The 16,312-nt window shown below is 46.9% G+C and overlaps 1 protein-coding gene and 2 long non-coding RNA genes across 7 annotated transcripts in view; 2 read left to right on the forward strand and 1 right to left on the reverse strand.

Moving 5' to 3' along the window:
* The first annotated feature begins 953 nt into the window (after positions 1 to 953).
* LOC140845221 (uncharacterized) lies at positions 954 to 2,420 on the forward strand. The gene is made up of 3 exons (XR_012123995.1): positions 954 to 1,200; positions 1,356 to 1,513; positions 2,294 to 2,420. It is a non-coding gene; the product is annotated as an uncharacterized lncRNA (long non-coding RNA).
* LOC140845220 (uncharacterized) lies at positions 1,442 to 9,663 on the reverse strand. The gene is made up of 3 exons (XR_012123993.1): positions 9,525 to 9,663; positions 6,466 to 6,512; positions 1,442 to 2,546 (listed from the first exon to the last, which is right to left on the reverse strand). It is a non-coding gene; the product is annotated as an uncharacterized lncRNA (long non-coding RNA).
* Positions 8,867 to 16,312, forward strand: part of MFHAS1 (multifunctional ROCO family signaling regulator 1) — an 80,796-nt gene continuing 73,350 nt past the window's right edge. For all 5 annotated transcript variants that reach the window (XR_005055667.2, XR_005055670.2, XM_036997523.2 and 2 more), the window contains exon 1: positions 8,867 to 11,864. Coding sequence is in view for 3 of the 5 variants with exons in the window: in XM_036997523.2 (XP_036853418.1) it covers positions 8,867 to 11,864 (2,998 nt within the window). In the remaining 2 variants the exon portion in view is untranslated. The remainder of the gene's footprint in view (positions 11,865 to 16,312) is intronic.

Raw genomic sequence — 16,312 nt, forward strand, 5'->3', positions numbered from 1 at the left:
TCAACTGTATTTTTAAAATTCATGTCTTATAATCTATCACAGATGTAATGTTATGTACCAGGAGATTTAAAAATAAACTAAAACTATCCATTTTAAGAATATCATCTGAAAGAAAGCAAATATTGCACTTTAAGGAAAAAGCCTGAGAGTTTGGCCCTAGTTAATTCAGTTGTTTTGCAGAGACAAAGCCTCTGTCACAGTAACGACAAACAGTAGGGGTTTGTGGTTATGTCAAATGCAGCATGGAGCCTAAATACACCACCCCAAAATGTGACTGTAAGAGTTCAGGACATGCAACTCCAAAATATGCCACTTTGGTATATTGGTCACTTTGAGCTGTAGGCACTCGAAAAACATTGAAAAAACACAGGGAGATGCTTTTTCTTAGCTCCCTCAACTGCCTAAAGACAGATCCTCCAAAAGAAATTCAACTGTCATAAATCCGTCCCCAGGAGTGTCATCAGCAAGGAAGGACTGACTCTTATGACAAGAGAGGAGGCCAGAAGTCGACACCATGTCCAGACACACTTCGTCACAAACTGTTCTTCCAAGGGCCCATTCAGCTTTCCCAAATATGATTTCTGCTTCCCTACAAAGGTCTGCATCCTCCTCCCCTTTCCCTATTTAAGCCTGAAGCCTAAGCCACCTCAGGAAGTTACTCATTTTCCCCTGGGTCTCTCCCATGTGTACACGAGCTATACATGTTAATAAACTTCTGTTTGTTTTTCTCATGGTAATCTGTCTTTATTGCAGAGGTCTCAGCCAAGAAGTCAGAAGGGTGGAGGGAAAATTATTTTTCCTTCCCTATAAACCTAAACTGCTAGGATAAGTCTCCTGTAATTTTTCTAGTTCACCTTGGGGCCTATTTTCACTTAGTTTGTACTTCATGTTAAACTTGTTTTAAAAAAAACTAAACTGACTAAGCCAAAGTAAGAAAAAAGAATAATGCATTTAATATTCTATACTAGAACAAAACCCAAACTCCTAATACATAAATGTGATACTCTTCATTTCGAAAGTGCAAATTAAATGTTCATGTAATTGTATTCAAGAACCACCAAGACCGTGGACCAGTATTACCTGCAGAGGAAGGGGAAGTTTCCTCCGATTGTCCTTTCACGCCCGAAGAGTCACTGCAGTTATGGAGCAAAGGAATAAAACTGAGAAATCTTTCATCAAAGCTGCTCTGAGAATTTTGAAGTAGGTAGTATCTTTTTAACTTTTGTGAGGATCACAGCTTTTGAAGACTGTCTTAAGCAGCAATTAAGACTATGTAATCAATCAATTAAAGACAATGCTTTATTTTTACACTTTGATGAAGAAAACATACTCTTTTCATTCCCTCTATCTACAAGTTATGTCCAGGAACCCCGCACAAGACCTTACATGAATATGTGTTGGATTTATAATGAAGTTATCACCAACTGTGATGTTCATAGTACAGCCCGTTGTCGTCCCTTACATTTACATGGCATTATCCCAAGTCATCTCAGCGTTTCATAGGATGCAGTAGGTAAGGAATCAGGTTTTATTGTTCTGTTTTACAGAAGAGCAAGCAGAAACTCTTTTTTGCCTCAAGAGAGTAGTAAGGTATCAGGAAGAACATAAATGGAAGCTTTGGCTTCCCTGTCTTTTAATAAATACATGCTTTATTATAATGATCAAAATTATAAGTTCTATGGGAAGACTCCACATTTTGATGCTATGTTATGCTTTATGATATACGTTACATTGTTGGACTTTGTTTTTATTTTAGATATACAGTGTTTCACAAGGAGGATGCAATATCCCTGTGTCATTGATTTAAAAGCTAGCAGTTAATGTGTTTTTAAAAATGGGAAATATTTTTCAAAAATGTGCAGATTGAAGCAACGTCTTAAACCATTTGTCTCCCTGTTACCAAATCTCATGAACACACTATATTTCAGACTAATACCTGAAACTCTGCTGCCAGGCTGCACAGTTTGTGCACTGTACACACCAGCCTGGGAGGGAAGCTGAGACCACTGGAGTGTCTGGGGGCTAGGTCTGCTGGAGGGGTGCCTTGTTCTGCCTTTCACAAAGGCAACCCCAGGCCTTTCCACAAAGATGTACCATATAGTGGCTCCCTGACCATGACTTCCCCAGCATTAGGCACAAAATTGTCCTCTCTGCTCCCCATCCTTCTTAGTCCCTCCTCCAGCTCATGCTTCATTTCCAAGTGCCAAGTGTGCTACAGTTAGCTTAACTTGTCATATTTCACAGATGTTTTTCATTTCTCTTTCACTGGAATGATTTTCTTTCTTTTTCTCAGAAAAACAATGTTTGCACAAGGACTGGGACTGAGAATAGTGGAGGTATGTCTGTGGGGCTCGAGGACACTGCTACTTTCAGACGCCTCAGGACAAGTTCTGGAGTCCCAGGTGACATTGCAGCCTATCCTTTGGCCTTCAGTGAAATAGCCTGGATCCTGCAGAATATCTTTCGTGGAAAGCATTTCCAATGGATGCTAAAAATACATTGCAGTGTATTTTCCTCAGTAGGGAACATATGTGTTCCCACTTGACCTGGAAACACAAAGAGATCCAATGTTAAGTTGAATGCTGCCCATTCCAAGATAAATTTGTTTTCTGTAGAGCAAGGGGAAGAAAAAAACAATAAACATATTGGTGCAATTTTGCCTTTGCTCTCTGGGGGAGTGTCCTGAACACATTTTTTAATGCTCTCTGTTGGTAATTAAGTGACCAGTCTCAGACTTCTTAGCTAACGCTGATAGGAACTGGCTTGCATTCCAATCAGAGGGTGAGTCTAAGACAGATGTATTAAATTTTGGGAAAGAAGGTTGAGGAAAGTTTGATCTTTTTTTTTTACCCAAATAAATTATGTCAGATTCTTTATACTGAAGCATAGCTTGATAATTTGGTCTTCCATCTTTTTCTTTTATTTTTTATGCTTTTCTCAAAAGACAGAATCTGAAATGCCCTCTACTTTAAGTGTAAATTTTATGGACACTTGTATTTAATCCTTTCTCTCTAAAGAAACAAACTAATCAAACACGACATATCTATAAATGGCATAGAAATTCTGTTTCCTCATGTAATATTTAATAACAGATGTTAAACCCAGTTCTTGTAGTTTGGGGATCCTGTTTGTTTAGAGCTTTTGGTTGCCCAATATGACTTCCTTTAATATTGTAAGAGCAAAGTTCAATTTCTACTGAAGACTGGGTGTCAGCCCTGTTCTCCAGCTGGTACCACTTCTGCTGAAAGACTGCTGAAAGAGATACAAATGATGTAAGACCCGTTCCCCTCCATTCCCTTGCCCAGCCCCACAACATACAGCACAGTGACTAAAGCATAAGCTTTGGGCTCTGCCTTATGTTGAGTCTGGTTCCTGCCACTCAGTAGATCTGCCTTCATTTTTCTCCATCTGAAAAATGAGGATATTAACGGAACCTGCTATTTGAGGCTGTAGCAAAGATTAAATGAAATACTGCATGGAAAACACAATCACACAGCCTGAATACATAGCAAACCTTTAATACACGTTGGCGATTATTACTGGTGATTGTTCTGGGTACCTTGGGTAGTCAAGCCCGGTATCAGTTTGTTTGACATGACCTCAAGAGCTGGATGACCTTGAAGATTCCCTGTGGTTAAACTGTCCTGTGTCAATTCTTAAGGTTTATTTATTATCTACTTTTTTAGGACAAGCCCAATACCTTTCCTTTTCACCCGTTCCTTTTCCTTTCTGTTTTTCCCTTGATTTTCTCCATTTCTATCTCTAACAAAACCAAACCAAGGCAAGAAGGGCCTGACCAAAATCTTGGAGGTGAGATTTATTCTTACTTACCTTTAGCCAGGTAGAAAGGAGCATTTTTGTTGTTACTGTTTATTTAAAACAAAATATTAGCTGGATCTAAAATGACAAGTGAGGAGTCATGTGGGAAGCCCTTTCCCTCTTTTTGTGATAAAGGCAGCATCTATTCAGCCTCTCCCAGCTTCAAAGAGAGAAAAAGTGAATTTTCCCATGAAATGTTGTAACCCACCCCTGGGTCTCATTTGCACTGAAGGCTTAAGGGACTGCCCATTTCCCTTCATGACTAATCTGGTAGTTTCCATACTCCAGAGTTAGTTAGAACCCCAAGCCCAGGAATTCTTGTCTGTTAAGTTAGCAAGCATTTGCTACAGAAATGAAATCAGAACTATTTTGGAAGTCTAGAGCAACTGAAGCAAATGAAAGTGCTGCATTTCTGGGAAGCTGTGCTTTCTGAACTGACGGGTTCAGGAGAGCAAGATAAAGGGCATTTTTTAAAGACCCAGTAGGTTAACTAACTGTACTAGCTCTCTAGGATTGCTCTGCTTCTAGGCACGAGTGTCTCCTGTCCTGGGAAACCCTTCAGTCTTGTGCACACTGGGACTTTTGCTTGCCTAAAAGAAAGACTTGATTAAGTTGTGATTGATAAAATTCAGGTGAAAAGAATGCTTTTATGATTTTACAAATTAAGCACCTTTAATATAAGTAGAAAAAGCATAATGACTATATGCTTTCACAAGAAGCTACATATATCTAGGCAATTCCCGGCCAGTTTGTCCGTGTGATTGGAGTGGTTCATTTGGTAGCATTTACTCTAATAGCAAACTTGAGTCCTACAAGGAAGGAATTAGCCCTTATAGGGTTCTTTTTGAAAAACCAAACCTTTATGTTATCCCAAATCTATGGGCAGAGAAAGGAGGAGCTTTCCAAAGGAAGTTGCTGAAAATTTTTAATGATGGGAGGTCAAGGAGGGAGACAGGCTGAGTTGACCTTTTAGAGAGCAATGCTGCTGGCGTGGTGGGATGGGAGCCCCAGAGTACTGGGCCCAGGGAGGGAACCAGTGGAGAGGAACCCGACCAGTTATGTAAGATGTGACAGGGAAAGGAAAGCAATTAGGCAGTAGCTAGGGGGTTAGCAAGGTCAAGCGAAGAATGTCAAGATGAAGGACAGTCGGATTATGTTGAAGACATAGCAAAAGAAGCCAGGGATGAAAGCTTCTTTGGAGTTGTTGGCAGTCTTAGCAAGGCATCAGAGGAGAGCTGGCCATTCAGACTGTTACTGATGGATATTTAACTCTTGCCCGAGTGCCCAGGATTCTTCCATCAGCCATATCTTTCAAGGCCCAGCTCCAGACCCAGCTTCCTCACATGTGCGCTCCACACCCTGGAAGGACATGTGCCCTGGCAGAGGGTCTGCATTCTGGGAGAAAGCCAGTGTGCACAGAATGTTACTGCAATCATATGGCAGCAGCTGAAATGGAAACAGTCTCAGGGTAAGAAGAATAGAATAAATTAAAAGATTTTGGAAAGTTTATAGATTCGGTCCATAAATACACAAGGCAAGAAAACTTCAAAGAATTAGGATCCTTCTCCAAATTGAGGTAATTGCTTTTTGCTTTTAGGAAAACACTAACATGTGCAAGGCCTGGGGCAAGAGTATAAATGGGGAACCAAACACCATGTGCCTAAATATTTAAATGTGCTACATCAGGCTAATAAATGTGGCACACGCATGCCCCTCTTATCCTAACGTGGGCTCCATGCAGCACAGCGAGGAGCCTCTGGGCACGCAGGGACAGTCAGCCACACCCTGGAGGCCAGGGGCACATCAGCAACTCTTGCATGACTTGGAAAGACTGCTGCACCTTCTCCAACCAGGCTTGAGGCTGTGTGCATCGGGAATTCAGGGTCCTGCATATCAAGGACCTTCATATCAATGTTCTAGAAGGCTGAGGGGGCGCATGCATCATGCTCCTTGACCCATCAGAAACTTTACCATAAGGGATGGGGTATATCAAGAGGACAACCAAGACAGGTGCTCAGGGCAGGATCCTTCTTGCCTGGGTTTAAGAGTCATACGGGATACAGTTTCTTTTCCTGGAGTTTTAGTTTACCACTGCATTCTCCTGACTTGACTTTCCAGTTTCTAACATACTGACTTTCAAAGAACTTTTGGACATGGCTTTTTACAAAGCTTCCTACACTTTTAACTGCAACAGTGCATAGTAGGCTGAGGGGCTCAGAAACAGGTGTTACTCCTAAGCAGACTCACTCATGCCAGGCTCTGGTGCACCGGAGAGGGCTGAGAGGCCCCAAACACCGTGCTCTCTAGCCCTGTCCAGCTCTCATTCTTCGATGAAGCAAATGACAGATTATCTCCTGACAAAGGAAGAGCACCATTTTCAAAGACACTTAAAATGGAAGTGTAATTTTCTAACAGCTTCTAAAGGGGAACAGTTTAGCCCAGGTTTGTGAGAGGCAGTTGAAATTACTTTAGTATCATTTGGCCATTTAAAGTGGGGAATGGAGCTGCCTTCTCCAGTCTCCTTCCCCGGGCGGAGGTTCAGATGTGCGATGGAACAACTAAAAGGTAGAGGATTTAGGGTCTGACCCAGGAACACCACGAGAGTGATGGACATGGGGAGTTAGCACGCTTAGCTCTGCCCTTTACCTGGTTTGCTGATTGGGATGTTGCTTTCCTTGGGCCTGATGCCAACTCTGAAAAAAAAAAAAGAGTCAGCCTGGGTTATTTAGAACTTTTCTTGGGGTGGAGGACCAGGGTGACCCTTGAACAATTTGACCTCCCAGGAAGTTCCTTCAGAACACAGTCCAGCTCTCCCTGTCAACTACCCACACTTGACCTGTGGTGCCCAAGCCTCAGGGACCCCATTTGGCCCTGGGAACATCCTCCAGTTACAAGCTGTAGGCCCCAGGCTTGTAACCATCCTAGGGGCAGATTTCCAGCCTGAAATGTTCAGCTGCTCTCTGTGAAGAGACAGTCTATTTCTACTGAAATGGCTGCACTGAATATGGCTCCCCAAATAAGAGCAACGTCCTGTAGGAGGTAGGGTGGAGCCACAGTGAGTTAAGTGGCATTTAACCAATTAACTTCAGTTTTGTGTCTCCGAAAACTATTTGCGTCATTGTTAACTTATCTGGAGGTGGTGATGGAGGTGAGGGCTGGAGACTTAATAGGTTTCAAGGTTTTGGTAAATTCTAAAGAAATGATTCACTTAGTATAGATATGATCTCAAGCAAATTTCCTCACAGAGGAAAAATAAACCTTAAACTTGAGCACTGAACTGTGAATTTTGCCTGAAACTGCTGCCATCTTCTTGAACCCACAACACAACAGGCACTGTACAGTTAGGGATATAGCGTGGGTTTCACCAGGTTGTGGTGAGGATAAATGGGAAAGCAGGATAAAAACACCGTGGGCTACCCTCTGTGGTCACAAGTCCAATTGCTTGCCCAAGTGGGTGAGTTACTATGGGAAAGGGCTCGAGATACTGAAGGGAAGACCGTAGATGCCAGAGGAGACGTGAGAGCTTATCGGGACTCACACATAGGGAGTCCAGGAGCAGGTGGCTGGAGGAGAGCGCTCTCCACTAGGGTGGACAGGGAGGGAACCGCTTATATGGGGGAGGAGACAGACTACTTTGTGTGCCAGGGATGAGGGGACACCGCTACGTGCCATGCTATGTGGGATCATGCCACTAGGGCCCCAAGGAAAAAACCTTGGTCAAAGGGGTCTGCCTCTCAATGTTTCCATAGATAGGGCCGGCCTGGATTTGGCCAGCCCCAGGCCATCAGCATTACCGTAAGGAAGAAGGGGGTCATGTGGACACACACGGTTATTCTGGGACAAAAGGTTCCAAACGGGCAGAGTTTGTCCCCACAGCCCCCAACCCCAAATTAAACATGCCAGAAGCCTGCACAAAGCCTTCCCCAGGGAAGTTGAGAAGTCTTGTCTCAGCTGGTCTAGCACAAAATAGGGCCTCAATAAATATTTACCAAATGAATGAAAGGCTGCCTGCTCTCCTTTTGTTTAGTCACCCTACCGTTCTGCGCTCCTACAATGAAACCCAGGCCTCTGAATTCTGCCAGTTCCATTAAGGTGTGGATGTAGGGTGAGTGGAAGGGGGAGGAGGGGTGAAGAGTAAGGGAAGCCAGCTGATCCGACACGAGGGAAAAAGAAAAATCCTTAGAGGCATAGGGGCCAACAAAGAGCCAGCCGCGGACGGACCCAGCCAGGAGGCCCCCGAAGCCCAGAATCCGTAGCCAGGACGGGGTCCCCGCGCGCCTGTGGCGGAGCGAGCCCACGCCCGAGCCGGGCTCCCGCAGCCCCGCACCCGGCGATCCCCCGCGACGCCCGCCCCTGGGGGCGGTGCCGGGAACACGCGGCGCCTCCGCCGATCACGTGGGGGCCGCTCCGCCGGGCGGCGCTGCCGCTTCCCGGTCGCGCGCTCCCAGTGCCGGGGACGCGGCGCTAGTGCTCCCGCCCGAGCCCGGGGAAGAGGAGACAAGGAGGCGCCGCCGCCCCCTCCTCCCGGCTGCGCCCCGGCCCTGCGCCCGCAACATGCTCGCCGCAGAGCCGAGCGCCGCCCTCCTCCAGGAGCTCGCGGCGGCGACGACGCTGCGGGCCACCGGGCCGCGGCTGCGAGGGTAGCGGGGCCGGAGTCGGCACCGAGGCGCCGCGAGACGGGCGGAGCTGGGGAGAAGCGGCGGCATCCTCCGCGGCGCGGCGCGGCGGGCGGCGGCCCTGCTGCCCCGGCGCGTCCATGGCCCGAGAGGAAGGAGAATGCGAACTGCACTGGCCGCCGGCCGCCGCCGCCTCCCCCCGCGCCGCGTGCTCGGCGCCCCCCGGAGCTGCTCGCGTCGCCGCCGCCGCCGCCCCCCAGCTGCGGGCGCCCGGCCGCTGGCTGCGCTAGGAGCAGCAGCCGCCCGTCGCCGAGCGCTGGTGGGAAGGAAGGAGCCAGAGGGCCCGGGAGACTGGCGCCCGCTTGGGCGCAGCGCGGCATGTAGCTGCGGGCTCCAGCGCCCGCGCGAGGGTGTCGGCCCGGGGCCCCGCCATGGCTGGGAAGGACAGTGGGAACCTGAAGACGGTGAGGCTGTGGCGGGACGCCGCCCTGCGCGCCAGGAAGCTGCGGAGCAACCTGCGCCAGCTCACTCTCAGCGCGGCCGGGGGCTGCCCGGCGGCCGGAGCTGAGCCGCTCGACTCCCCCGATGCCCCCCAGCTCGTGCTGCCCGCCAACATCGGGGACATTGAGGTGCTGAACCTGGGGAACAACGGCCTGGAGGAGGTGCCCGACGGGCTGGGGTCGGCGCTGGGCAGCCTGCGTGTCCTGGTCCTGCGCAGGAACCGCTTTGTCCGGATGCCCCCGGCGGTGGCCGAGTTGGGCCACCACCTAACCGAGCTGGATGTGAGCCACAACCGGCTGACTGTCCTGGGCGTGGAGGTGGTGAGTGCCCTGCGGGAGCTGCGCAAACTCAACCTCGGCCACAACCAGCTGCCCGCCCTACCTGCCCAGCTGGGTGCCCTTGTCCACCTGGAGGAGCTGGATGTCAGCTTCAACCGGCTGGAGTACCTGCCTGACTCCCTCTCCTGCCTGTACCGCCTGCGCACCCTCGACGTGGACCACAACCAGCTCACTGCTTTTCCTCGGCAGCTGCTGCAGCTGGCGGCCCTAGAGGAGCTGGATGTGTCCAGCAACCGGCTGCAGGGCCTACCTGAGGATATCAGTGCCCTGCGTGCCCTCAAGATCCTCTGGCTGAGTGGGGCCGAGCTTGGCACACTGCCCAGTGGCTTCTGCGAGCTGGCCAGCCTGGAGAGCCTCATGCTGGACAACAACGGGCTGCAGGCTCTGCCTACCCAGTTCAGCAGCCTGCAGCGGCTCAAAATGCTCAACCTCTCCTCCAACCTCTTTGAGGAGTTCCCTGCCGCTCTACTGCCCCTGGCTGGTCTGGAGGAACTCTACCTTAGTCGCAACCAGCTCACCTCAGTGCCATCCCTTATCTCGGGGCTGGGCCGGCTTCTCACTCTGTGGCTGGATAATAACCGGATCCGCTACCTGCCGGACTCAATTGTGCAACTGACTGGCCTGGAAGAGCTAGTGCTTCAAGGAAACCAGATCGCTGTGCTGCCAGACAACTTCGGCCAGCTCTCCCGGGTGGGCCTGTGGAAAGTCAAGGACAACCCACTGATCCAGCCCCCCTATGAGGTCTGTATGAAGGGGATCCCCTACATTGCAGCCTACCAGAAGGAGCTGGCTCATTCCCAGCCAGCTGTGCAGCCCCGTCTCAAGCTGCTGCTGCTGGGCCACAAGGCTGCCGGGAAGACCTCGCTCCGCCACTGCCTCACCGAGGAGAGAGTGGACGGAAGCCGAGGTGGAGGGGACAGGGAAAGGAGCTACCCACCTTCTCCGCCTCCTGTGAGCAAGGGCATTGACGTGACAAGCTGGACGGCTGATGCTTCACGGGGCCTGCGGTTCATCGTGTATGATTTAGCTGGTGATGAAAGTTACGAGGTGATCCAGCCCTTCTTCCTCTCCCCAGGGGCCCTTTATGTGCTGGTGGTGAACTTAGCCACCTACGAGCCACTCCGCTTTCCCACCACCGTGGGCTCCTTCTTGCATCGGGTGGGGGCCCGGGTGCCTCATGCTGTGGTGTGCATTGTGGGCACACACGCTGACCTGTGTGGGGAGCGGGAGCTGGAGGAGAAGTGTCTGGACATCCACCGCCAGATCGCCCTGCAGGAGAAGCACAATGCCGAGGGGCTGAGCCATCTGGCCCAGGTGGTGGACGAGGCACTGGCCCGGGACTTCGAGTTGCGCTCTACCAGCCCCCATGCTGCCTACTATGGTGTTTCAGACAAGAACCTTCGGCGGCGCAAGGCCCATTTTCAGTACCTGCTCAACCACCGGCTGCAGATTCTGTCCCCAGTGTTGCCTGTCAGCTGCCGGGACCCCCGCCAATTAAAACGCCTTCGGGACAAACTGCTCTCAGTAGCTGAGCACCGGGAAATCTTCCCCAACTTACACAGAGTACTGCCTCGATCCTGGCAGGTGCTAGAGGAACTGCATTTCCAGCCTCCTCAGGCCCAACGACTTTGGCTAAGCTGGTGGGACTCTGCTCGCCTGGGCCTGCAGGCAGGTCTCACCGAGGACCGGCTGCAGAGTGCCCTTTCCTATCTGCACGAGAGCGGCAAGCTGCTCTACTTTGAGGACAGCCCAGCCCTCAAGGAGCACGTCTTCCACAATCTCTCCCGCCTCATTGACATCCTCAATGTCTTTTTCCAGAGGGATCCTTCCTTACTGCTGCATAAACTGCTGCTCGGGACCAGCGGAGAGGGTGAAGGGGAAGGGGAAAGCTCCCCGCTGATGGCACTGCCCTCCTCAAACCAGGAACTGCTCCGGGCCACCCAGCTCCATCATTACGTGGAAGGCTTTCTGCTACATGGGCTCTTGCCAGCCCATGTCATTCGGTTGCTGCTTAAACCTCATGTCCAGGCCCAGCAGGACTTGCAGCTGCTGCTGGAGCTTTTGGAGAAGATGGGACTCTGTTACTGCCTCAATAAACCCAAGGGCAAGCCTTTGAATGGGTCCATGGCCTGGTACAAGTTCCCATGCTATGTGCAGAATGAGGTGCCCCATGCGGAGGCCTGGATTAATGGGACCAACCTGGCTGGGCAATCTTTTGTGGCTGAGCAGTTACAGATTGAGTATAGTTTTCCCTTCACTTTTCCACCTGGGTTGTTTGCACGTTACAGTGTCCAAATCAACAGCCATGTGGTGCACAGGTCTGACGGCAAACTTCAGATCGTTGCATATAGAGGGAAAGTTCCTGTGGTGGTGAGTTACAGACCTGCCAAGGGGGTCCTGCAGCCAGACACTCTGTCCATTGCCAGCCACGCATCATTACCAAATATATGGACGGCATGGCAAGCCATAACCCCCCTGGTAGAGGAACTGAATGTCCTGCTTCAGGAATGGCCTGGACTGCACTACACCGTGCACATTCTCTGTTCTAAGTGCCTTAAGAGAGGGTCACCCAATCCACACGCTTTCCCAGGTAAGTGGTACAAGTTCCCATGCTATGTGCAGAATGAGGTGCCCCATGCGGAGGCCTGGATTAATGGGACCAACCTGGCTGGGCAATCTTTTGTGGCTGAGCAGTTACAGATTGAGTATAGTTTTCCCTTCACTTTTCCACGGACTTTTCCTGGACTTTTCCCTTCACTTTTCCTGGAGAAGGACGGACTGTTCTGTGGTGTGTAGTAAGATGCATCGTTGGAAAAGATTTGTTTCTTACCTGGCAGATGATTTGCTTAACTTCACAGGCTTCCCCAGAAACCTTTCCAAGGTAATACAGGGAGATTTGGGGACCAGCACAGGCAGGAAGCACCTCAGCTGTGTGAGATACGGTCCGCACATATCTCCCTCTCCTCACAGAAAGGCTCAGACTCAAAAGTGGGTTCCCGCCAAAATATTTTGGATCTCTTTTTCCCTCTTCCCAATTCAGCCCATCTTTCCTGGGAGGAAATTTCGAGTGGCTGAACAGAACGCGGGTAGTGTCTGACATTAGCTTGCTGCTGAGCCCTGGGTTATAGAGCACATTGCACACGTCTTGTCTTGACGTGGTGCCGAGTACGAAATGTCAATGGTCATGTTCTTGTGTTTAAATGCAGAGTGTAATCACAAAATAAGAGCGATTGCTAGTTTTTCTTAAGGAATTCCAAAAAAGAATGTTTTGTAATTGGGGCTGGGGCGAATGATGCATTAACAAAGACAAAAATTTAAGTCTGCAATGCATGACTAAATCCTGGGGTGGTTGACTCACCCAGCGCACCCCAGGCCAAGAAAGACAGATTTACTGTAATCTCTGAAGGGAGTTTCCTTGCCTGTTTCCTGGTGTTTTGTTTACAGATGTCTCAATTTTGGATTTTGGTAAGTGTTATTAAGTGGAGCTTTTTCTGAGTACTTTGTAGAGATGGAAAGGACAAAGAACTGACAGGCGTTTTTTTGTTTTGTTTGTTTCTGTTTAGGGGAGTGTTTTGCAGCAGACCCTCCTTTTTCCTTTTGTACACCATTGTAGGTGAGGGGGGAGAGTTCCAGGACTAGTGGTCTGGGATTTCTTGAGCCTGGTTAATTGGCATTCTGAGTTCACTTTAGTTGGGAATGTGTCCATTCCTTAATGGGTTGTAGCAATTCTTCAAACAACAATGATTTTTGTGGGGAAGGTGTTGCAACATGCCAAGTGTCCTAAGAACCAACCCATGGTCCCCCTGCCCCAGGGTGAATCAGTGCTGTGCAGCTGGAAGGCTTACTTGCCGCTCTTATCTTTGTCCTGGTCTGCGCACAGCTCATAGCAGTATCTCTCAGGAAGGAACTGGACATCAGTATTTCCAAAGGTAACATCTTCTCGTTGCCCTAGATCTAGGCTGAGTTTAATTCAGCTTGAAAAAAGCCAGCATATTCAGTTACCCGTCAGCTGAGTGGTCCAATCTGTCTGGTGTCTCATCATAGTTCATGACTTGGTGGACCCTTCAGTCTATTGTATTTGCCATTGTACCCTACCGTGAAAGCAAACACTTCATTGTGTTTCAAAATTGAATAAAGTGGTTGAAGAATTACACATGCACGGAGTATCTTATTGAAGGAGTTTCCTAAAGCCAATTCTTTATCCAAAGGTTGAGCATTAATAAAACTGTTACTAGCAACAAAGGGAAAGACATAGGTTATTGAACAAGTAAAGATCTGTGCAGAGGAATTCCAGGAACTTTGAGGTGTTAAACAGCGAGGCTGGGATTTTTCGTAGCCTCAGCCCTTTATTTTTTATTTTTAATAGTCATAAATTTCACAAATAAGCCTGTCCCAGATGTAGAAATGAGCCCATTCTCTTGCTATTGTTTTGCCTGTTTCTTTCAAAGGCAGCACACCTGGTTTACAATCCAGGCTGTAAGGAATAGGTTCTTTTTTCAACATAAAATACAAATAAAATGGTTGAAAATTGTCAAATTCTCTTATATGTTGACTAGGAATTACCTCATATGCTGTTGGAATAACTCATCAGTTGTTTTATATGATATAAACTACATTTCTGTCTTTATGGTCAGAGAACTGAGGGATCTTTTTTGCTTCCTTTAGGATTGCATTTCTCCCAAAAGTAACAAAGAACCCAAAGTAGGGGGAGAAGATGATTTTAATACTTATAATTGGTGACAGATGTTAACTAGACTTATTGTTGTGACCATTTTGCCATGCAGTGTACACAAATACTATTATTTTTATACTTGAAACATAATGTTATATGTTCAAATATATATGAATAAAAAAATAAGTAAAAGGAGACAAAGGGAAAAACCTCACATTTTCCTCTCTCATGTTTTTCAGTGATAGCCATCATGTGTTAGTATTTAAATGAAAGATTTGGGAAGAGCTAAAAATAATAAAAAACTAGAAGTTATGTCAGAGCAGAATTGTAATGTTGGCTGTTCAGTTTCATTTAGTTCAGTTAAGTTAGGTAATAATAAATTTAGAAATATGTCCATTGAGGTGCTAGATTATTAAAATATATTTTAACTCAGTAGAAACTTTTGAATCTGTTGGTAGCCTTTTGTCTTTTTAAGAAGCCATTTTGCTTTTTGGTAGACATTAGAAAAAATTCATTACTTAGTTTTACATTTTATTCAAGTGTCAAATTCTCCTGTAAACTCTTACCAATTTTATATAGGATGGCATGGAATTGAAGGAGAATATTGTGTGGACCATTTATTTGTGTGTGTGTGTGGCACTTGAAATTAGTTTTTAAAGTTTTTGAAGTTAGTAGAAAATGAAATTAATGGAAACAACTTGACCAAAAATCTGTCCACAGAATTTTGAGACCCATTAAAACAAAGTTTAATGAGGAAAAAGAAAAAATGATTCATTTTTTTCAATGATGAATAAAACTGGATTTTTAATTTTTCTAACTTTTGGACATTACAGTATGAGTAAATAGCAAATTATTATCTCCCTTGATTTTATACAAACAAAATATGAAGTTGAATTAATATCTTAAAAAAATTTTTTTTGTGAAAAGCCTATTTGGGCCCTTTCAGTGTCCATAGGACATTGAATTTCTGGCCTGAGCTGCTGCGCTAATGCCATTAGCCTAGGGAAATAAAATGCTGGATTTCTGATTTTTGGTTACAAAAGAAATAACAATGTTTTGGACAAACCTTAGCCAACAACCACTTGGTTTTAAAAGTTCTCATAAAAAATGATATAATCACCTTGCTGGAGAGATGACCTGTCTGTCTTAGTTAAGATGAACAGGTCGAGTTCATGACAGGAGATGTGCCTTTGGAAACTCAGGGGCCGATGATGGAGCCTGATGTCAGGTGTGTGAATCTTTGTGGGCTTTCTTCTGGGACTGACCGCACTGCCAGCATCAGGCAGCCAGCTTTCCTCACTACTTGGTGTGATGATCTTGTCCTGGAGCAAGTTTCTTCCTGAGAAATGCCTATTTATGCTTCTGTTATTTTTACTATGGCATCTAAACCGGGAAAGCTGAATACTCCTGAGTGTGTTGGCCATGTGGTATAGTGGGAAAGGTGTGGAGCACAGGATATAGGTCTGCCCCAAGTCTCTAGCGCCTTGATGTTCCATTTAAGTGGTTGAACAAATGTCATGTGTTTTCAGATTGGATGACTGGGTCTTAGTGAGTTGAACTTGGGTTGAATGTGATTTTTCACTAAATATCCTCTGCAAATTATTAAAGACCACTTTTAAGAAGAGTTAGGAAGCAGCTCAGAGCAGTAGACAGAGAATTAGTATAAACTTTTCTTTATATCCAATGTCTTTCATTCACTCAGTTATTAATGCCTTTCCACATCTCCCCAAACCCAGTGTCTTTTGTTGGGGTTTGTGTGTGTCATAATATGTCTTTGATTAAGTTGTTCACTTGCTTCCTCTGAGCAGGAGACACTTCTGAGGCTTTGTGGCTTTTAAAAAAGCCTCTCAGATGTTTGCTGAATGATTGTTTGGTCTTTTGTGAGAAATGTCTTTTTTTTCTGTCTTATTCATATACTCTGTAATTCCCAGGTTGTCCTGTAGTGATTATCTTGCTTTGTCCTGGGTCCTGACTTCCCTCCCCCGCCCTCCTCAGTCCCTCCAGGGTTCCCATTGTGATATCACTGGCTTTTCCCTTGAATGGGTCCTTCATTTTGACCAATGAAGCAGAGCAAAGTTCTTGCCTTATTATATCTCAGTTTTAGAGTTACTGGAATTTGAGCATGACCCAGTTTGCATTGAATTAGTCATTGTTTTTCATTTCACAAAGGTTGTTAAATATCTTTTTAGTTTAGCTTTATTAATATTGGTGCCTCTTGGCTTTTATTTTTGTGAACAGTCCTCTTTGAACTCTCTTGGGCTTTGCTTCATATAAAAAACCAAAACCTTAATCATGCAGTGGAAGAAAAGAAGTATCATGTAGAATTCAAAGACTTGGAAGTCCTTTGGAACATTCAGATTATTTTA

This window comes from Manis javanica, chromosome 12 (assembly GCF_040802235.1).
Source record: "Manis javanica isolate MJ-LG chromosome 12, MJ_LKY, whole genome shotgun sequence".
NCBI lineage: Eukaryota > Metazoa > Chordata > Mammalia > Pholidota > Manidae > Manis > Manis javanica.